Below are 23,762 nucleotides of genomic sequence, written 5' to 3' on the forward strand. Positions count from 1 at the left end.
CGATGTCTTGAATTAGTTTATGAACAACTAGTTAACATTTTTAAGTGTAAACTAGATTACGCTGAAAGCTTACGAGTTCTCGTAAGCTTCTGTTCTCTAACAAAATTTCCTCTTTTTTAGTATTTTTCGATTCCACAGTCTCTACATCGCTTCTTCTTTTCATTTCCTAAAAAGATAAAATAAAAACTAACTGTTTTTAAAACTTTACGCGTTTTAATTATTTTCGTTTCGATTTAACTATGCTTTAGACATTGAATTCAAATTCCTACTTTGAGATATGTTTTCATTAGTTTCAGAACACAAAGACCAAATTAAGATAAGGGGAAACTGGTATGCCCCCTCCATTTTTTTTCGGTTTACCGAGCCTCAGAAAGGCGGAAATGTTAACCCTTATGTAAATCAGTATCACGGGGTGTTCCACCGGCATTTTTTTTTTAGAGAAAACAGAATAGTAGCCCCTTCTAATGATTTTTTCTAACTGTATATAAAGAGACTTTCATACTAATATAACCGAGCACTAAAAATTACTTTATTTAAGCTTCTGGAGTAAGTTGTGCCCTTAACATAGACAGTGTGTAGTAGACTTGAACTCTACACAGGATAATTTTTCTAATAGTTAGCTGTTGTCGGTTGTGATACACTGTAATTATGACGATTCTAAAGAATTCTACATCAGTCTAGCGTGAAGAGTGTTGTTTTAAATCGAAAAATCTATACCTAACATATCGTAACTTAGCGGCATAATTTAAGTTGGCTTGCGCAGTTGAGCGCAAAAACACCCATTTCACACTCCATAAAATACTTAATTTCAAACTTACACGAACAATCTGACATATGAGCTGCAGAACTGAATCTCGTCTCCCATTCACCAAATCGTATACTTCGATATTTTTTATGTTACACCCAACCGACTTAGCAGAATACAACGCTAAGGTCATATTTTCATAATCTGATCATCTTGCTAAAAAGAAAACAACACTAAATAATAGACAATATATCAATGTTCAAAATTGACTAACGAACACATTCCACATCAAACTTAATCAAGTTTACACCGTTGTTTTTAAAAAACAAATAAGTTTGCCGATGTCATGCAAATTTCTTCAGATTAAACACTCATGTAGGATGCTTCAATCATCAGTATAATTTAAGTACGGAAAAGTATTTCCTCCCTATTTGATTCCGTTTTCCTCCATTGCCTTTCTTGTGCTCTTTAAGACACATCCGTCAAAATTATCCGCTTCAAGAACGATCGAACACAACACTGCTTAACTCCTGGTTTAATACGAAACCAGCTGCTAACCTCATTTCCTTCCTTAAATGTAGAAGTGTTATTCTCGTATACAGCTCTAATCCTTTAATGTATTTGTCTGGTATCCCATACACAATTCCATACTGTGGGTAACTCATTTAAAAGTGCATATTGTCAATCTTAAAATTTTCTTTCTGCTAATTTGGTTTTAATTGGTTTGTTTAGGCTTGGGTTTTCTATATCGTTTGTATCTGGGTTTTGGCTTTCGCTTGTCGATCTTTTTCTCCTCTTTTCTATGGCTTTCCCAAGTCCTATGGCTTTATCAATTTCGGCCATTTTTACATAGAAATCATCTATTAATTTTTCTGTCTTGAGTTTTGGGAGAGTAGTGGTTGGTGAATCTTTTTTCTCCTTATGGGTGCTTTTGCTTGCTTGTAGTCCCTTGTCCGATTTTAGGAATTGAAAAATTGATTCCTTTAGGTCATAGGTATTTTGCTCTAGCCTTATTACTTGTTGGAATAAAGTTTCGAATGGTTTAGGATCTAGTTTCACAAATATTTTCCACGCGTTGTTACTGGTTAGAAGTGAATTTTCATGTTTGAAAATTACTCCATGTTTTATGATGTCTTGTGTGTTGGAATGGATACACAGGGTCATCAATATTGTTATCAACTTCATTTTTTCTAGAAAAGTTATTTCAGTGATTAGTATAAATAAGATTTGTATATCATTTATTTAAAGGATTGCGGATTGTACCTTTTTTTTGGGGGGGGGGGGAGTTTAAACTGTGTTGGAGCTACACCACCTTGTTATTATTATTATTATTATTATTATTTTTTCCACTACTACCACCAAGATTAGATGTTAATAGCATTAGTATATAAAACAAACTGGTATAAAGTAAATTAACTTCCTATTCTCCAAAGAATTAGGTTACTTTTTCTAGTTAGAACTTAAAGTATAAGTATTTCTACAGATTTCTTGTTAGTTTTGTAATATTGAAGATAGGTCCTTTTTCATTAACTTTTTAAATTCTGATTTTAAAGAATCACGGTAAGGAAAAAAAATGTTTTATGCGGCGCATTATGTGTTTTTCATGCGGCGCAATATTATTTTTTATTTATTCAACGAACTAAGTATTTTTTGTGCATCGCATTAAGTCTTTTATTATGTGGCGCACAATACGGCACAACACGGCGCACGGAACAGCGCTTTGAGTGTTTTTCCCATGCAGCGCACCGTACTAATTTATTTGTTACATATATAGCGATGTCTTGAATTTGTTTATGAACAACTAGTTAACATTTTTAAGTGTAAACTAGATTACGCTGAAATTTTAGGTTAGATAAATAAATAGGTAAACGTGATAGTTTCAACTTGACAAATATAAAAAGATTGCATTTTTTCCTCGAATATAAACAAATTTGGTTGGTAAGTTAATTTGTAACTTTTTTGTCTTATATAATTTTCTATTTTGTAAAAGAAAAAAGTTAAAATTATAGCGTTTTAGTCTTCATTAAGTTATTTGACATAATTATCTAGCTTGCGATGATTACATAAATAAACAGAATTTATTTGACAAAATAATCGGGCTTCAAATAATTATATATCTACCACTGAGCTGTTGAGATCCAGCACTGTGATTGGTTATTTCTTTAAATGTCTGGCCGAGATCCTGCATTGTTATTGGTTAATTCATAAAATGGGTGGCAACATTTTATGAGTCTGAAATCCGACATGGCGGTCTTCGGGTATAATTTAACATTCTTTCAAAATCGCTTCAGGTTTTTTAGTTATGTTTTCGAATATCGCTTTTACTTTCAATTACACCCCTTTGTTTTTCAGCGAACATATATCGGTCAAGTGTAATTATTTCTTCACACTCTTGTTATGCGAAAGGCATATGTTGGGTGTTTTAATTGAAGTATATTTTTGGGTCATAAAAGTCATTCTTCCATTAAAAGAAGTTTCCTCAAGGGTTATTTATTATACAATGTATTACATTGTAAGTTTTATGTGTCACAAGTGTTTTTGATAGAATGCCTATTCATGATTTTCACTTTCGAACGTCACGGCTAGCAATTTTGCACTTCAGAGTTCTGCTCTTTTGCCAGGTATGATTTTTTTTATTGTTCATACGCACGGATTTAAGCGTTCATATTATAATTTTTAGGATGTATATTTATTACAGAATTGGCATTTTTATGTTACTACGAAGCTAACATTTGGTAATATATATATATATATATATATATATATATATATATATATATATATATATATATATATATATATATATATATATATATATATATATATAGGATCGTCTTCCATCAAGTGGTTTTGTATCTCTGAGGCCTTTGCCTTTATTTGCCCGCTTTTTACTTGAATGGCGAAAAAATAATTTGGTGGAAGGTTACTCATTTTCCTTGAATTTCCTTGACAGGTGTCACCCAATTTCTAAAAAAAATTAAGTTACATTAACTTAATGATGTTTAGGTTGACTTATATAGTTTTTGACAAAATTTTTCATAGAACTAGTGATGTGTCGATTTCTCATTTTTTTGTTTAATTATGAAAGATTAATATTAACCGTAAAAGAAATTATTTTAGTATTAGACTACTGTTAAGAGGAAAAGTAGTTAGATTAGATTAGAGCAGTTTAATTCACGGTCATTTGGAATACTTAATATTGGCCCTTGGCCTGAAGTCTGGTTTATTTCAGATTCTAATAGGTGTGGAGTCATAAGTGTCAATCGATATTCCTTGCTGCTGTTTTCATGAATATTTTCGATGTTTATTAAATACCGTTTTAGATTTTCGGGGAGTGTTAGATTAGCCAAAGTGCTGGGAATGTCTGTTTTTCCCATCACTAAGCGTATTTTTTTTCTACACAACTCCTTTAAACTTGGTTTATTTGGAGTAATACGAACTCTTTTGAAAATCAGTTGTTTATGGAAACATGGTGGACTTATGCAGTTTATTATTTTTATATATTAAAATATCTTTCCCTTTTACTATTTTTGACCCAATATTTTCATCTATTGTATAAAACTTGATTATTAAACGTTTCAATCCTTCGTATTGTTCTACATATAAGTAATGAATTGAGTTATTGATCCAGTAAGAATTGTGTATAGTATGGTTCTCATAGATTTTAAGGAGAAGATTTTCATCAACTATCCTATAATCTACTTCCATTAGCATTGCTAAGAATTTTAAAGGCCAAGGCAACTCAAAATCTCCCTCTGCAAGCGGAGCTAACCAAAACTTTTCACATATTAGGGACGCAATTAACGGATATTTCTTTAGGGGGGGGGGTTGATCAAAGAAGTACTGCAAAATTGTATAGAGCGAATCTATTTTTGTATCCATAGTCTTTTCTCAACCTCTGGCGAAAAGGTACCTATTAATAATATGACCATTATTTCTATTATCAAATTGTCGCTAGGGATAATTGGAACGCGCAGCAAGGATCGAAGGATGTCGTAACGCAAATTTCTTACTGCATTTTTCTTATAGCTGATTCTAAAATTTTGTCATTTGTTTCATGATTTATTTTTGAAAGATCTGGCAAGCTCTGGGTTTTATTTGTAAGCCAAAAGTCTCGTCTTGTGGGTATTTGGTTTTGAACGAATTCCAAAGGTCTTAGAATATTAGGATCTGTATTGTATAAGGTTCTTTTACACGAAATTTTCCCCGGTTACTATAAGCGATTAGTTGAGTAGATTTTTACCTGATTTGGGTTCCTTCTGGCTGTGGATCTAAAAATAATATTTTGTATTTAGGATTTAAAATTTTTTGGAAGATAACTCCTTTTTATATGCGTCTTTTTTTGATTGTTTAGATTTTTTACGTCTTAAGAAAATTTTATCCCCCTTAAAGGCATATTCTTGTGCGCTCGGATCCTATAAAAACTTTGCGTAATTCTGGATTTCCTCTAATGGATGATGTACCCCTTCATATTTAGTACAATTATTATTTTCTTCGATTTTATAGCATACTTTCGGGTTTTTAAATTTATCAGTTAAAAGGAGGTCTGTTTGGGTCGGGCCTTTACAAAACCAGTAGCGGATATTAAATTTTTGCTCTAATTTTCTTATTGTTAATTGTAGGCTTGTTAAGTTTTTACCTTTTTTGCTTTTGTTCGTGTATTTGTTTTTTACTTCCCCTCTTGAGGGTCGATATTTTGGGGTATTTGCTAATTTTAGCCCAAATTTATACGTGCAAGGTTTAAATTTCGTTAAATCATAATTTAGGTACCAGGCTTGTGCGAATACTTGTTTACCATTTTCGTCTTGAATTAACATAGCAGCCGAATATATTACGTTTTCCTTAGCATGAATTATTGAAATAAATTCTGTGTCTATAATTGCTTTGGCCATAATTACGGAGAAAATTAGACAATTAATTAATAGAGGTGGAATCAGTAACTAAGTAAATATGATATTTAAAAAAAAGTATTTAAGCGCAAATTTAATACAACGGGGAGGATTGGATGGGGTCCTTGGGAAATTTTAGTGTGAATAATAAGTTTTTCTTACTTTGTCGGGTAAATTATCCGACAATAATTTCAAAAGGTCTTTTATTCGAGTAGAATTATAAGTCTTACTTACAATCTTAATTGAACAAAGTAGATTCGATGCCAAATGTAAACGCCTGTTAGGTATTCGCAAGTTGTAGCGGTATTAATGAGCTTTATTGCTAAAAGTTAATTTGTTAGATGCCTCTAAATTTATTTAATAGCAACAAACGAACTAAGCATATGCCTAAAAGGAATAAGGGAATGATAATAAAAAGATTATTGGATAAGCAAATTAGAACAAGTTTGGTCCTTTGACCACAGCTCACGAGGACGCTTGTTGTCACCTGATTATTTGAATTTTATTAATTTCTAGTTTAAGGCTAATGATGAACTTTAATTGATTATTGTTAGACGGTGATTTCGATAGGCCTTTATCTTTAAAATGTTTTAATCTTAAGTTAGATAAAAAGGACAGCGACTCCTGTAGGGCAAGTGTTAGTTATAGTTGTGTTAATAAGCTTTAATGTTACGAAATTTTTTTTTCGGCAGAATAGGTTAGTATAAATCTCGAGTATTTTACAATTATATTTTTGTTTGAATGAAATTCCCTGTTTGAGAGTTATTAGTGCCGATGTAACTTACTTAAAATATTGATTATATCTGCTGACAAGGTTGGTCAATTTTCTTGATCTGAACTTTAAGCACCCTTGTCCTAAAAAAAATTCCTGTTTTTAGGGATCTTTGTTATCACAGATTCGTACCTTGGCGAAACAATTTTTTAATGAGGCATTTCTTTTGTATTATCGGTCGATGATTTAGTAATTTTACCCCTGGTTGATAAATTGCTTATTAATAATCTAATTTGTCTGACTTTTTGACAACTCGGCCTGACCTTGTTGTTACATTTTCTTCTTTAGACTCGTTATCTTTTACGGGATTATAAACTCTCGTCCGAATAATACATAAAATGGGTTATCACATATAACTGGGGAGTAAGCTGTATGAATCACATTCGTTAAATAAGGTAAAGTTTCGTGCCAATCTCTTCTATCACCCATAATGTAAATCCCTAAAATATTAGAGAATAGCTTGTGCCTGTTCTCAATTTTTACATTGGCCTGGGGGTGGTAGGGGGTCGTTACCAATTTATTTATTTGAAGAAAAGATATTAAATCTTTGGTTACTTTTGATACGAAATTAGGACCATTTTCGCTTAATACTGTATTAGGAATACCGAAATTAAGGAATATTTTAGCAAGAGCTTTTGACGTCGTGTAAGCCCTCTGTTTTTTTAATGGTTTAGCAAATGTGAAACCGGAAAAATTATCGATTACTGAAATTACGCAGGTGTTTCCATTGTTAGACGTGGGTAATCCTCCGCTAGTACCATATAAATCAAAAGAAACTATATCAAATGGAAACCGGGCCTTAGGCGTTCTTCCTATTGTAGGATTAGGGTAGATTTGGGGAGTTTTTCTTAAATTACATGTTTCGCAAGTATTAACATAATTCTTCAACTTTGTTAAGGCTGAAGTGACGAAGAAGTATTGTTTTTATCTACGGAAAGTCTTATCCACACCCAAATGACCTCCTATTTCAGAATGGAAAAATTCAAAAGCGGGTTTTTCTAAAATATGGGGTAAAACTGGTCCTACAATGGAAGTTTGATTTCTATTATTGTTATTGGTCATTATTCTACATAATATTTTTTCTTCCAGATCATAATAGTAATTATCAATTTCTTTTTTGAAAGATTTCAAGACATCAGGTAGATCTTTATCATGTAAGAAATATTCTATTAGAGCAGCGCAAATATTGTCTTCCTTTTGATATATTTTTATATTATTTAAGGAAAGCGGGCTGTCGTTGTGTTCTTCCTTAACCGGGTTATTAGTTTTTATTTTTAAACTTTTTTTTTCTTGGGGTATATTTTGCTTTTACTGTGTTAACTTCTTTGTTTTCATTTTCTACATGAGTATTATCTGGAAATTTTAATTCTTTCACCTCAAAACTGAGTATTTAAAGAAAATGTATATATTCCTACACCTTGTATTGAACCTACACCTTACACTTGAATTACATTAATACATTACTTGACATGAACAAGGTTTACACGTGAATACCTGATTCCAATTGTTTGTTTTTTATTTGAATTTTTTTGTATTGTATTTAGTTTTCAATTGATCCCAGGTATTCTAACACTAAGGCATACAAATACATTAAAATTATATGATAAAGATTACACTGACACATTTACTTAATTCAAATTTCACTATAATATTGGCATTTTCTTGTATTGTTCGTCACTTATTGTTAGATTTAAATTTATTTTAATTTTAAATTTCACTTTAATATTGGCATTTTCTTGTATTGTTCATCACCTATTGTTAGAATGTTTGTATTACGCATAATCACAATTTTTCTATTTTGCCCATTTCAGTAATTGAACTGATGTCTAAGGATAATGTCATTTTTCAGTCTTTCACTTCAAATCATATTTACTGCTTGAGACTTTAGCAATTGTTGAAGTTTATTTTAATTTTACGCTTTCTGACAAAATGGGAAGTGCAGGACCCGGGACACCTATCCCCTAGCAATTTAAGTACAATAGTACAGCTGGTACTACGACTCTTCCGTTCCGTTCCCGCTCTCTTCTGCATTTTTATTGTTCTTAAAGCATTTGTTGATTGTTTTATGAGGTTAAGGTAATTCTTAAGACCTTACTTGGCAGTTGTTGCACAAGTTATAAAATTAGGATAAGCTGTTTTCTTCCAAATCTTCATCTGTGTTTGTGACGTTGCTAAAGTCGGGTTTCAAGTTGGTGCAGGCTGTACGTCGTGATTTCTTCGGGAGCGTGTGGTGGGAGTACTTTCTCGGTTGGATATTTTGTCTGCTCAGGTCTCTCTGATTCAATTAGAGGGATGAAGAAGATTGCAGGACAGTAGCTGTAGCTTGTTTGAGCAGTCTTACTTTGGGCGATAGCTGTCGGTTCAGTCAGATTTGTGATTTTGACAATTTTTGGCGGTTGATAAAACATGATAGGTGTTTCTTAATTTTGACTATGCCGTATCGTCGGCCAATGTCAGAGTATGCCAATTTCTATAATAAAAATTTCCAGGCAGAATCATTTGGTTATTAAACAAAATAGCAATAATAGTACATAATTATAAAAGCATTGTCATAAAATATTTGTGTTTCACATGATCATCGATTAACATTAATTATTGACATTTAATTGCACTTGTTTTAAGGATGATTAAGCATATGATAAATGTGGTAACATATTAATATTTTGTTATGTTAATAAGAAGCACTGTTCAAAAGCAACGGTTAAACACATGATTAATTTAGAGGTTTTATTTTACTTTTTTTATATTTCTAATTCTTTATATTCCCAACGCTTGACTTTGTAGAAAAGAAACGTTAATTTATAGCGTCATAGCCTTTCCACTGTCATGTATTAGGAATATTTTGTCTTAGGAACACAATGTCAAAAATTACAAGAGACAACCTCTATTATCTTGTTTTTATTAAAAAATGGACAAGTGATTTGTACTTGTCAGAGGTCTGGACTTCACATAAAATATTTCTGCCAAATATTTATTTATTTTTGAGGTAATTTTTTGATGTAATTAAAGTAGGGACGGGATATATGAATATACGGGAAAAGACCTCGATTTTCCTGTACTGTTATATCCTCCCATCATAATGGCTTAAATATCATCAGGAGCTGTAGGGATTAATTGATGCATTTCCTGTGCCTCAATTACATCGTTTTTTGTCCTTTTTTTGTCTCTAGACCTTTCCATAGTTTACTCTGAGTAACGCTCTTATTGTTAGAGATATAAGAAATACCATAAATATGGTGATTATGAAATTGTAACACGAATTTGGTGAGAATAATCCGTATTGACTTTCCACGTACTTTAATCTTTGGTCTTCGGTCGTGAACAACGGTATTTGTAGATCTAATGCCTCTTTTATTTTTGCTCACTGCATATTACCCTTAATCTTCTCTATCTTGGGCCCTATTGATATTTTTTGATTCGTCGTTGTTGATTTTCGGTATTGTAAAAGAAATGTTTATTCCTTGGAAGTTTATTATTTTTGGGCTCATATCATTTGTGCTAGTTGTGATCAAAGTTGTTTGTACAGTTTTTTCTTTTGTCACAAGTCTGCAACCTTGTTTTATTGTAATCGTTCCAACGTCCTGTAACAGTATTTCAGTTCGATAACTGGGGTCAATCTTTTCTGTATTGTTGTAGCAGGATAGAGTTCTTACTGTCTTTTTAGGTACTGTAAATAGCCATAAGTCATTTCGTAAATTAATGAAGATTTCTCTTTTTGTGCTTCCTACTAAAGCATCACATGAGTTAGGATTATCTTGTTGTTGTGATTCCTTTAGGAAGAGATCTAGCATGCATGATCCTATTTTTACATTATATATAGGTAGCGTTATTCGGCAGACTAAATTTTTAAATGACACGCATTGTTTTAAATCCTGGGTATTAGCTAGTGCATATTTTCTTCTGTCTTGATCAATCAGAATATATTCTGCTTCAGGCATAATGCTCATGAAGGAGTTGGTTTCTTTAATATTAATGGGAAAAGTAGATATTTTGTATAGATCATATATGGACTGTTGATTAATTAGTGGGATTGTAACTACTCCAAAAAGTTGTTCATTTGTTTTGTTTATATGTACTTTTAGTTTAGTATAATATAAGAATAGGTTGGCAACTTCTGGTTCTACTGGTAAATGGAGGCCAAATGTTAAGTGTGTTTTTATTTCGTTTAGGATGGTTTTTAAGTCTGAGGGGTCTACTAAGTCGTAGGAAAGGGATCCTCCTGTTAATTCAAATAACGCGAACTCAAATTTACTGACATCTGTGGCTATATTCAATGATGACATTATAATAATGTCAAGTAAAACTGTTGCAAAACTAGAATCAGAAAGTGCTCTGTCGACCTCTTTTATAAATAATTCATTGTGTTGACTGTTCTTGAGATTTTTTTTGGATATGGTTTCAATTTTATCTATTTGATAGTTGGCTATACTCGCTTGTATTTTTGTACATGTAGTGTCGTATTCATGGCAGTATTTAATGTTTTAACATTATCTCTTAATATATTTAAATCTTCTTCAGTAGACAAACCGAATTAACGAGAAGCAAGTTCCCCAATTATTGGGATTAGGCTAGTTGATCTTTTATATTTTGTTTTACGGACAAATACTTCAAATATTCGTGTCGTACTTTGTTTAAGTTTCTTTATTTCTGGAGTTCCAACTCATTTGCTGTTGGCTCATCAGCCATTGCCAGTCTTGTACAAGTTTTTTTACTGTCTATAGTCCAACATGCTTTCCAGTGATTTTCGTCTTGGCATTTTTGTCTCCATCCACACATTGTGTTCTACCATAGTTGATGCCAACAAAAGGAATTTGCCATATAACTTGTATTCTTCCTTTTTTTGTAGAAGTCCATATCCAACTAGTGGATCTGAATGGTTGTCTCACTGTTATCAAGATTTTGTCGTTGTTATATGGTATTAATATGTTAGGGATATTATCCGTAGTAATTTCTGTTATTGAAGGATCTAAATCCATTGTTTGAGGGTGAATAGTGGTTATAGTTGTGGGGATTTTTTTTCCAATTTCCGTTCCTGTAGTATATTACATAAAAAAAGTAGTTTTTTTAACTGAAAATAAGGAGCGACATTAAAACTTAAAACGAACAGAAACTACTCCGTATATGAAATGGGTTTTCTCCTCCGCAATCCCTCGCTCTTTACGCTAAAGTTTGACTCTTTGCCACAATTCTAATTTATAAGACAATTAAAAACTTTAGCGTAAAGAGCAAAGAATTGCGGAGGGGACAACCGATTGCATATACGGAGTAATTTCTGTTCGTTTTAAGTTTTAATGTCGCTCCTTACTTTCAGTTAAAAAACTAGTTTTTTTTAATTAAACAAAAAGACTTACTGTCCAGTAGCTCCAAGACGAACAACTGCTTCTTTTCAAGTCCTTATGGGTTTTCCAGCACTGTCGAGAATTTTGTCTTTGATCATTTTTTGAAGTAGGTTTTCTTTCGTTTTTGAAGTAGGTCTTCTGTCATTTTTTGAAGTAGCCAAAGCCACTTTGTTTGATGTTGTGGAGTTGCAACTTGTTTTAACAGCATTATTTGAGAGCTTTAATGTATTTTGAGACTCTTCTTCGTAGAGCTTAGAAAAAAGCGCTTGCTTAGAAAAACAAAATTCAAGAAGTTCTAGAAGAAATTGTCGTTTGTGATTCCAATATGATGTAATGCTATTTTTCGCCCTTAATTTTTATATTGATAAAGGTTTTCATCTGTGATTTTTAAATTTTGAAAAGGAAACTCATTTTCCTGAAAAAGAAAAAGTAAGTTTCATCCACATGGCCCCTGAAAGAGTGGCTTTATTGTTTTAAACCAATTAAAAGTTATTAAAACTTGTATGAAAAAAGATGAGATAGTATGTTATTCCCCTCCCCCAAAGGTTGCGCAAAAATTATGTTTTTAAAACTCTGAATGGCTTATAAGACTGTCAAATATTTCACAACTCTAGCATTTTGATACTAAATATTTAGACTAGAAAATACAAAAAAAAACAGCAAATGTGAAACGCAAGGGATTCAAGTATTAACTCTCCGTTTTCAATAAAATGAAATTTAACTTTCGTGAAAATAAAGGGGATAGTTCGGAATCTGCCACGAAGTTAATCCAAGAGCTCCATTTTTAAAGCTTAGAATTTGGAGTACTCGTAAAGATGACAAATATATAAAAATTCCAATATCCTAAGACCAAACGTCTAGACAAAATAGATTAGAAGCCGCAAATCGAAAACCTGAGAATTCGTAGCCTAACGCTATATTTGTGGTATAACTCAGAGTAATCTCAGAAACCTTAGACATACAAAACGTTTTGGCTCACACTTATCAAGGCAAAAAGCAACTCAGCTTTTGAAATGTTTGTCAGTCCAACAAGTTTTTTAATAATAAAATAGTTATTTTTGGAATGCGTATGTAAGGTCCAGTTTATACTCTGTCTCATTAACCTATTTATTCTAAATAGTTCTTAAATCGTAACACTTGAAAACGGGGCTACTCGTCAAATTAAAAGATGAGATTACAATGTTGGCATAAGTTCAAAATGATTTATTTATATTTTATACGAGCCATGGTCTGTTCAGCCTAACTTGGCTGAAATTTGGCTAAATTGTGGATAGGTTGGAATTGACCCTTATCCTGGTAGCATTTATGTTATTGAAACTGGTATGAAGCTGAAAGCCCCCTCTCGCTGACTTAGCAACTCCCGAAAGAGTCAGAATCACTCTTAAATTGCTGTTTTTTTGGGGGGGAGAGGACCTTAATAACAATCTCATAAGTGTCCTAAAGACGAGCTTTAATGGTCTGAAAAATACAGACACAGTTACTTCAGAAATCCTTGTATCCTAATAAATATAAGATAAGTCCCTGCTTATCTTGCGTCCCCCCTTCCCTCATTCTTATTTTTTTATAGCTTAATGTAGGCGAGCATAAGTTTTACCCGGTGGTCAACTTGTCAGATGTTGAATAAATCAAGAAGGATTTTAATAACTATGTAAATGGTGGAATCCTAGTTTTTAAGCAAAACTGAATATTGTACTGAAACTGAAGAAAGAGCAAAATCAACTTCTGCCTCTTTGTGACAGCGAAAAAAAAGTGTTGCTCTGTGACTAAACACGACTCATGTTTAGACACTCCCGAAACGCTCGCAGCGGAGGGAGCGACACTGATCCCCACTATAAACAAATTTAAAAATGACATAAACAGTCACTTTATCGAACATGTATCTTAATAAATTCAACACCACTCCCTCTTGTGATTTTGCCTTTCTTCCTCCAGTCTCAAAATCTAAAGATACTTATTTTATGCGACATCAGTTTTTGCTACTTTGTCAACAGGTGAGATGTGAAACAATCAATCAGGATCTTAGTTTTTGATAAATACCTTTAAACAGGTTCTGAGACCACGCTGGGACATTTTTGAGGTCGTGCCCAAATCTCTGCTTTGATTTCATATTCCCTTGTTTACAACTATCCTCCTTGTTGTATTGTCTTACCGGTTTTTTTTGTTTTTTTTTTGTCAATTGTTCATTTTATTATATAACTTTTTATGGCACTTGGTATTAACCAAGTGACAGTTATTTTAAACTTGGTTAATTGGTTAAAAAGTTATTTTTAACTTACGAACGGTTGCTACTCGAAAACGGTGCTACTCGTCAAATTAAAAGATGAGTTATCAATATTGACACAGAAGAAGTTGAAAATGATCTATTTATATTTTATACAAACCATAGTCCGTTCAGCCTAACTTGACTAAAATTTGGCTAAATTGTGTGTTAGGCTATTGGGGATTGACTATAGTTGAACCAATTATGCCTTTTAGGTTATATGTAACCTGACCGTTACAATGGCTAATTATTTGTTTTTCTCATTCGAAATATGACCCCCCCCCCCCAAGACCAAAATACACAAAATTTGAAAAATATTGAGTATTTTCACAAAAGAGAAGAACGGGGAATCACTCAGATTATAATTAAATTTAAAGAGGGAGGAGCTGAGTAGATTTTTTCATTTTATAAAAGACAATGATATACTAACATTGTATTAAGGTTAAAAACACCAGCGATTTGAACTACTAAACAATTGTGTAGTATTATTTTTTTTCTGCGGAAGCAACGAGACTGAAATTAAAAACGAAGAGTCGACAAAATCTTTGAAACATGCGTTTCATGGTCCTCATCTATAAGTTGAATACTTTTTCAAGTTTAATTTTTTTTTTCGTGGATAGTTGTTCTCTCTTAATGGTATTAGAACTAAAAAACAACACGGCTTACCATTTTCAATTTTTTCTCCCCTTAGTTCGGTAATTAGTTTTATGATAGCTCTTTTGGTAAGTAAATAACCAGATATCAGATTCCTCTAACCCCTTCCTGAAGGAATTTTACGAAGATGTCAGAAGTTATACAAATATGAATAACAATCTTAAATCATGTATTTTTTGTCCCCTTACTCCCGACAATTTTGATCCCCCTTCACCTTCAGAAATCAATATGTTAAAATTAAATAAAAGCCTTATATTAAAATGAAACATGCATAATTTAGGCATAGCATATATTTTGGGTTTAAGGATAAATTAATTTTTTTTTAAATAACTAACCATGGCTATAAATGTACCTCTAATATGGGCCAATCCATCTTCAGATGTTTCAGTCTTTCATCTTGGCCCTTTTCTCCATCGAGCTGAGCCTTAAGTTTTCTTCTTCTTTCTTCTTCGTCTACGAAACAGGTTTAAGTGACTCCACTACTGTAGAACCAAAAAAAAAAAAAAAAATGACCATCTTCACACAAAAATGCTTCACTAAACAATTAGGTAGTGGGTAAACGTTGTCACAGAAAATATTCATTATTTACGATTCTACATTACTTGTTTCAACATACCAAATATATAACACCTTTGCTTCGGAAATCTCTTTGGATTTATTTTTTCGCTCGAGGCTATTTAGCAATGCATATCACTGTTTCTATTGTCTTTATTGAGTATTATGAGCCTGTTTTTCATTCTTTCATTTATCTGGACCAAATCCGGAATTTTTCCGAGAAAGAGTAAAAAACAAACTGCATGAGGGAAGATGGGAGGTAGGGTCTGACTTTTTAGGGTCTAAATATTTACACAAATATGGTGTAATGCATAAATAACACTTTTAAAGCAGACATGGCGGCATAATTGTTTACGCTCGACAACAGAGAAACTTTTAGGCACAGCATTTTATCTCGCTACCCAATCCTTGTTTTTATTCTGTCTATGAGTTATTATATATATATATATATATATATATATATATATATATATATATATATATATATATATATATATATTTATAAGGATTGAGATGTATGCGTCATGAAGTTGTTTGTCGACTGACGTCATGTTTGTCAACTGATGAAATTACATACCGGGACACAAATGACGACCGGGACACAGGGAATATAAATGACGACCGGGAACCTCAAAGAGAAATTACAGACTGGGACACCCGGACACAATCATGACTGGGACACAGGGAATATAAATGACGACCGGGACATAGGGACACAACTACAACGGGGAAGCCGGGGGCACAGGCAGGATATATAAATCACGACTGGGACACAGGGATTATTCGAATAGAAATTACAGACCGGGACACAAATGACGACCGGGACACAGGGAATATAAATGACGACCGGTACACAGGGACACATCATTAGAATAATGAGGTATAGATCTGAATACGGATTGTTTTTCCCATGGACAATTATATGTTACATGTTCAAGAGTCAGTAAACCTGACAATCTATTTATATGCACAGATAATGGGACAGCGAAGAATGTTGTATATTCGCATGTTTTACGTAGTATATATATATATATATATATATATATATATATATATATATATATATATATATATATATATATATATATAAATCTATCTCTATTCACAGGTTGGACACAGGGACACAACTACAATGGCGCGTAACTAATATGGCGCGTAACGACTTACAAGCGGGGGGGCTTGGGGGGGGGGGTGCTAAGCGCCACTCCAACAGCTAGTATATATATATATATATATATATATATATATATATATATATATATATATATATATTATTGATAAGTGGTATAATTATTTATTGATAAGTGGTGTAAGAAAGAGAATAAAATAAAGAGAGTTTTCAAAGTTGGAAGAATTTAATTATTAGTAGAATAAGAAATAAAATATATTCTAACTTAAAAAATAGTAACACTAAATCATTATTTTATAATGCGAAGATTAAACAAGCAATTGCTAATCTAAAGAATGAATTTATAATTGTGCCAGTGGATAAAGCTAATAATAATTTTGCCATAATTTGTCAGAAGCTGTATTGTGTCATCTTAAAAAGGGAGTTATGCACAACTAATGTTTACGAAAAGGTAAATATAGAGGATGAGAATTTAATTGAAAAAAACTGAAGAAATACTTTTTAAAAATTTTAATATTAAAATAAATGACAATGATAAAAAGTTCCCTTTCCTATATTGGACTGTAAAATTTCATAAGAATCCCCCTAAACCACGGTTTATTGCTGGAGCAGCTAAATGTCCAACCCGCATTGCTGCTACTGACCTCTCTTTAATTTTAAAGGAAATTGTAAATAAACTTAAAACCTATTGTTCTGGTATTAAAAAATTTTCGAATTTTAATCCATATTGGAGTGTTAATAATTCACTGCAGGTGATAGATTCTTTAACAATGGTTTCAGCTAAAAGAATTGAGTCTTTCAATTTTGCGACAATGTATACTAATTTATCACTTAATCTAGTGTTTGATAATTTAAAAACTGTTATCAAGAAATCTTTCCTCTTATCTAGTAAAAGGTTCTTAAAAATAGATATTTATAATAAAAAAGCTATATGGACAAATTGTTTTAATACTACAGTTAACTTGAGATGTTACAGCTTGGATATGATTTTTGAGTTATTGGAATTTGTTTTATACAATACTTATATAAGATTTGGGGGTGATTTGTACAAGCAAATTGTGGGAATTCCCATGGGGGGGGGGGGAATGCCAGCCCATTTATAGCTGACTTGTTTTTAAGTCACCTAGAATATAAATATATGATGGATAAGAATAATCCAATTAATTTAAAACATGCTTTGTCAAATAATAAAAGATATTTAGATGATATTTTGGTCTTAAATTGTAAGGATTTCATTGATATTTCTAAAAAAAATATATACCCATCAGAGCTTATTCTTGAGCCTAGTCATGGCGCTGGTCATGAAGATCATTTCTTATATTTAAATATTAATATTTGTGATAATAATAAATTAAGTTTTAAAATGTATAATAAAACGGATGCTTTTGATTTTGAAGTGATTAGTTTCCCATTTCCTGAAAGTAATATACACTCAAATATCACAAATTCAGCGGTTTTCTCACAGTTACTTCGTTATGCAAGGATTTGTAGTAATTATATTGATTTCAAAAATAGATGTAAAATCTTGAGCCAAAAATTGATATCAATAGGTTTTTCTGCAAATAAATTAACTTGGCAATTTAAAAAATTTAGTTTTCATTATAACGAACTTTTAAATAAATATCAAAAGAATTATCTAGAAATACTTAAGGAAATTTTCAACTAATTTCGGAGGTTCAAGAAATGTTGTTGCAGCGCCATTTATTTTGAATTGTGTTTCTAATTGAGCGGATTTTCTTAAAAATTAGCCACATGGTAAAGATGAATTCCATAATTGTTTAGTTCATTCAGGTTTTTTGCAATGTGTTAATATTTGTGATTTGGTAAAATTTATAATATTTAGTTTACCTATTGTTGCTAAAGGGAGAGATATATTAACAGGATAAGCTTGTTTTGGTTTTACTTGGTTGTTTTACATTTGCTGTTTTTTTTTCTTTCATAGGCATGTATTTTGGAGATGATACCTGACGCGGGGATGCCATGGATATTCTGTGGTAGCCACAACACTGTGCTGGGTAGAGAATTTAGAGTGGCAAAACCCTATATAGGCCAGTGTATTCTCCTGATGAGCCCTTATGTTGGGTTTTGCCTTTGAATTATTTGTCTATGTTATTTTTTCTATTGTTTGGTAAATGACGACTTATACTTATTGACGACATGACTGCCTGTCCATAGATTATTCTTTATGGTTGATTGTGTGTGGCTATGCTGTTTGACCTATGTGATTGTATGGATGAGTAGGGTTAAGGCCTCATTCAAGTGCTGGTCTATATTAATCACTAATTTAGGAAAACAGTCTTCCTTTTCTCCTTCTGTCTCTCTTTTTTTTTGTGTGTGTTTGTGCTGTTGCATTGGTGATTTTTCTTTTCATGATATATATATATATATATATATATATATATATATATATATATATATATATATATATATATATATATATATTATATATATATATATATATATATATATATATATATATATATATATATATATATATATATATATAAATATTTGGTAAATATTTATGTTACTACTTTTGTCTTTATCATTGAAAACTATGAACCTTGATTTTGTCTTCCATCTTTCTGCTTATTGTGCAGATAGGGTGACACCATCAAAGTTTTGAAAAATTGTGTTTGAGTGTGTACTTCTCTGCACACTCAAACACAATGGCCACTATCTCAATACAATGGCCACTATCTCAATTTTAGACAATTGAACATACCTTAGTATGAACTTTAAATTTGCATCTGAAATATTCGGTATATATTTGTGTCACTGCTTTGGTCGTTATTATTAGAAGCTATGAGCCGTGATTTTGTCTTTTTCAATTTCCTTCTTACTGTACCGATTGGGTGACAAGAACACTTGAAACTGAACTGCGGAAACACTTCTGTGCATTCTCGAGCACTAGTTGCCTATTAAATCACTTTTGACTCTTAAAAAGGCACTAGATCTTCCAATTTCCAATCAAATAAGTCTCCTATAAAGTTTATACAGCTACCTCTTCCACAAAAGCCTTATATGGCCCCTGGGGCAAAAATTACAACACCTGTCCACAGTCTCTAGGGGGTTGTGTCACCCTGTAGTTATTGTAATTTGATCTTTAGACAATTTTGATCAAAATGACAATCTCAAAACTTTGATTGGAAGCATTTGGGGAAAAGAGGACATGAGGGGGCTATATACCCGCTAATTACTTTTGATTTTTAAAAATGACACAAGAACTTCATGGAGAGGAGGCTAGTTGCCTATCCAATCACTTTTGGATCCTAAAAAGGGTAATAGAATTTCCAATTTGTGATGGAACGATACCCATCTAAAATTTATACAACCATCTTTTTAAGTACCTCTAAGGAAAAAAAGTAAATAATAGTAAAACATTAAAACCTTTTGGTTTTTTCTATAACACTCTAGTGTTGCCTCTGATACCTGAGTTGCAGCTTATAATATTTTATTGAAAAAGACATGAAGACAGCAGAGATTAATACTATATTGAAGACAAATGATTCTAGTACAAGACTAGAGTATTGCTTCTGATATTAAATGTGAAAATAGAAGACAATCTCAAGTACTGTAATAGATGCCTAATAAATACAAAAACATACCTTTCTAGAATATTACTAGACTGTTGCTCTTGCATTACATCTTTAAGATTTACTGTGGATTCTGTTGGAAGTACTGCCCAACGCTTCATCTCACTGAAATAAACATGTGAATTAATAATAATAATGCTCCAAGAATTCAACAGTAGACCAAATTATGAAGAAATAATAAAAATTTAATTGATCTAAGCTCTTATACCCAACTTATCCTGCTTATAAAATATAATTTGATAAAAAGTCTCTTCTAGTTGGCTACCCATCAAGTTCTATGGGAAGTTTACATCATATCAAGATATAATGACGCTACAAAAAGACATTGAGACATTAATTGAGAACCTCCAAAGCTGATGTATCAACTTCAATGCATCAAAAACCCAAGTCTGGTGGATATGGAAGAAAAATATTACTTCTGTACCCCAACTAACAATAAATGACAAAACAGGCTGACAATTGTTGACTCTGAAAGAAATTTTGGCATTACATTTTACACACATGACTCATAGACTAGGGTAAGGGAGACCCTTACCCTCATTTTGAATTGCAGAACACAGATAGTCATTGACTCAGAGAAACACAACTTTGATGAACCAACTGACATCCACCTAGAGAGTACTAGAGAGTCCTAGCAATAATTTATGATAAGCAAAATACCTCATGTCTAAAGGTTACTCCAACTCTTTTTCCCTTTCTCTCCAAGAAAGGCTTTGGGGAAAAAAAAATATTTTTGTGTTTCTAACCTTTTCCTTGGAAATCTATCCCCCTTCCTGGAAAATAACTGATCACTCAAGAATAAACTATCTTGATAATATAGGGGCCAGCGCTATTTGACAAACAGATTTATTTGGACGATTGTCTTTGTTTACTTCTCTGGGTCAACTTGGTGAATATTAATGTAAGGTATTGGTTTTTCAAAAGGGATATCTAAGAGGAATGGGAAGATTACAGTCCAGGTGTGTCAATAGGAGGGGGCTATCCATCAATATTGTATCCCCTCCCCTATATTTTTTATTCTAAATCTGTTTTAGGGCATTCACAAACAATGGATATACCCCTCGATACCTTTTTTATGTTCTTTATGAATATAATAGTCGCTTCTACCATAAATTTAAATTGAAGGACTTCGTGAACTCTTAAAAAGGATGAATTCAAAAAATTATGACAGTTCATATAATTGACTTATCAATAAAGTGAACATAGGCTACTATTCAATGCTTTTTTCATGTTCTTTATGAATATAATAATCACTTCTACCGCAAATTCAAATTTAAGCACTTTTTGAGCTCTAAAAAATGATGAATTTTCAATTAAAGTATGAGTTATCATTTGTTTTCCACAAAATAATACTATGTTTTCTCAGTACCATCTTTTCCAATATTTTTAAGAAAATAATGCTACATTTTCTCAGTACTAAAATTATCTATATTAAGGTTAGTTTAGGTTAAAAAGTGCTTAAATTTGAATTTATGGTAGAAGCAATTATTATATTCATAAATAACTTATGAAAAGGCTCCAACTGGTAGCCTATATTCACATTACTGGCTGGTCAGTTATATGAATAGTCATAAATTTACCTTCAAAATATGTTTGCACGAAATTTGTTTTGGAATTTTTTGGTGTTTAAATCTTAGTAGCGTCAATTTTACACTGACACCGTCATAGGACTACCTACTGTGATAGAAAATAAAATACTATCCTTCTTATAATACTGAGTAAGTTCTGTTAGCCCGGTTCTTATTCTCAGTGGCATACAAAGGCGAAATGCTACGTTGCTCATGGTAAAGCCTAGGTCTAGTAAATATATAGAGGATGAGAATTTACCGGGAAATTAAGCAAAAGATTACAATTTTTTTCAACAAAATTCAATATAGGCCTTCTAAGACATACGATTTTCTTCTTAAAATCGTCGCTGTTACGCCTAAAGGTCGTAACTGACATTTTTACACTTCTGAGATATTCGACAAAAACTGTTTGCTAAGCTGTTCGAAAAGGAGAATCAGCAGGGAAATGTAATGTTCAGTCAAACTCTGAGTTTTTAAAATATGGGCTTTCTGCTGGTTAACAGAGGCTTTTGCTAAGTTAAACCGATTTGCCGACAAGGTAGATACGACATCTATATGTAACAGAAATTTTAGCCTGGTGTCAGATAAGAGTTTTAATACAAACATATAAAGTGTAACAGGATTCAAGTTTATTCTTTTGTTATTCAGCTAATAGAATACAAGGAACTCAAATTAGAACGGACACACACTTAAAGATCTTCTGGATCCTCTTGTTCGACGTCTGACTCATCCAAGGCGTCCCTGGTTGATTCCGATGAAGAAAAAGCAGCGTAGTACTCGTCAAAAGTCGTGGGGATTACAAGAGTATGGCATAAGTCCATCAGATCTTTGTATTTCGCTGGAGGAAGAGGAATCGGTCCCTTGTATGCACTGACGAACTCCAAGGAGTTTTTGTGCCTTTTGAGCCTTGATTTTTTCTTCCATCTTTCTGCTTATTGTGCAGATAGGATGACACCATAAAAATTGTTTGAGTGTGTACTTCTCTGCACACTCAAACACAATGGCCACTATCTTAATACAATGGCCACTATCTCAATTTTAGACAATTGAACATACCTTAGTATGAACTTTAAATTTGCATCTGAAATATTCGGTATATATTTGTGTCACTGCTTTGGTCGTTATTATTAAAAGCTATGAGCCGTGATTTTGTCTTTTTCAATTTCCTTCTTACTGTACCAATTGGGTGACAAGAACACTTGAAAGTGAACTGTGGAAACACTTCTGTGCATTCTCGAGCACTAGTTGCCTATTAAATCACTTTTGACTCTTAAAAAGGCACTAGATCTTCCAATTTCCAATCAAATAAGTCTCCTATAAAGTTTATACAGCTACCTCTTCCACAAAAGCCTTATATGGCCCCTGGGGCAAAAATTACAACACCTGTCCACAGTCTCTAGGGGGTTGTGTCACCCTGTAGTTATTGTAATTTGATCTTTAGACAATTTTGATCAAAATGACAATCTCAAAACTTTGATTGGAAGCATTTGGGGAAAAGAGGACATGAGGGGGCTATATACCCGCTAATTACTTTTGATTTTTTAAAATGACACAAGAACTTCATGGAGTGGAGGTTAGTTGCCTATCCAATCACTTTTGGATCCTAAAAAGGGTAATAGAATTTCCAATTTGTGATGGAACGATACCCATCTAAAATTTATACAACCTTCTTTTTAAGTACCTCTAAGGAAAAAAAAGTAAATAATAGTAAAACATTAAAACCTTTTGGTTTTTTCTATAACACTCTAGTGTTGCCTCTGATACCTGAGTTGCAGCTTATAATATTTTATTGAAAAAGACATGAAGACAGCAGAGATTAATACTATATTGAAGACAAATGATTCTAGTACAAGACTAGAGTATTGCTTCTGATATTAAATGTGAAAATAGAAGACAATCTCAAGTACTGTAATAGATGCCTAATAAATACAAAAACATACCTTTCTAGAATATTACTAGACTGTTGCTCTTGCATTACATTTTAAGATTTACTGTGGATTCTGTTGGAAGTACTGCCCAACGCTTCATCTCACTGAAATAAACACGTGAATTAATAATAATAATGCTCCAAGAATTCAACAGTAGACCAAATTATGAAGAAATAATAAAAATTTAATTGATCTAAGCTCTTATACCCAACTTATCCTGCTTATAAAATATAATTTGATAAAAAGTCTCTTCTAGTTGGCTACCCATCAAGTTCTATGGGAAGTTTACATCATATCAAGATATAATGACGCTACAAAAAGACATTG

General features: G+C 32.2%; 1 protein-coding gene and 1 long non-coding RNA gene across 3 annotated transcripts; both read right to left on the reverse strand.

Annotated features, from left to right (window-relative positions):
* Positions 1-698: 698 nt before the first annotated feature.
* Positions 699-11,455, reverse strand: LOC136043751 (uncharacterized). 2 transcript variants are annotated; one of them, XM_065728673.1, is made up of 2 exons: positions 8,502-11,455; positions 699-961 (listed from the first exon to the last, which is right to left on the reverse strand). In XM_065728673.1, exon 1 carries the CDS (start codon positions 10,687-10,689, stop codon positions 9,784-9,786), a length of 906 nt encoding a protein of 301 aa, XP_065584745.1. In that variant the 5' UTR covers positions 10,690-11,455; the 3' UTR covers positions 699-961; positions 8,502-9,783. The 2 variants fall into 2 exon arrangements, with proteins under 2 accessions (XP_065584745.1, XP_065584744.1); XM_065728672.1 differs by lacking the exon at positions 699-961 and adding an exon at positions 966-1,935.
* A 252-nt stretch (positions 11,456-11,707) lies between these two features.
* On the reverse strand, positions 11,708-23,527 carry LOC136043754 (uncharacterized). The gene is made up of 4 exons (XR_010621705.1): positions 23,448-23,527; positions 19,952-20,044; positions 15,012-15,141; positions 11,708-11,996 (listed from the first exon to the last, which is right to left on the reverse strand). It is a non-coding gene; the product is annotated as an uncharacterized LOC136043754 (long non-coding RNA).
* Positions 23,528-23,762: the final 235 nt, after the last annotated feature.

The sequence above is a fragment of the Artemia franciscana genome, unplaced genomic scaffold (genome assembly GCF_032884065.1).
Source record: "Artemia franciscana unplaced genomic scaffold, ASM3288406v1 Scaffold_930, whole genome shotgun sequence".
NCBI lineage: Eukaryota > Metazoa > Arthropoda > Branchiopoda > Anostraca > Artemiidae > Artemia > Artemia franciscana.

Coding starts and splice junctions, on each gene's coding strand:
- LOC136043751 (XM_065728673.1), bottom strand. CDS start 10,689: ATGTCATCATTGAATATAGCCACAGATGTCAGTAAATTTGAGTTCGCG.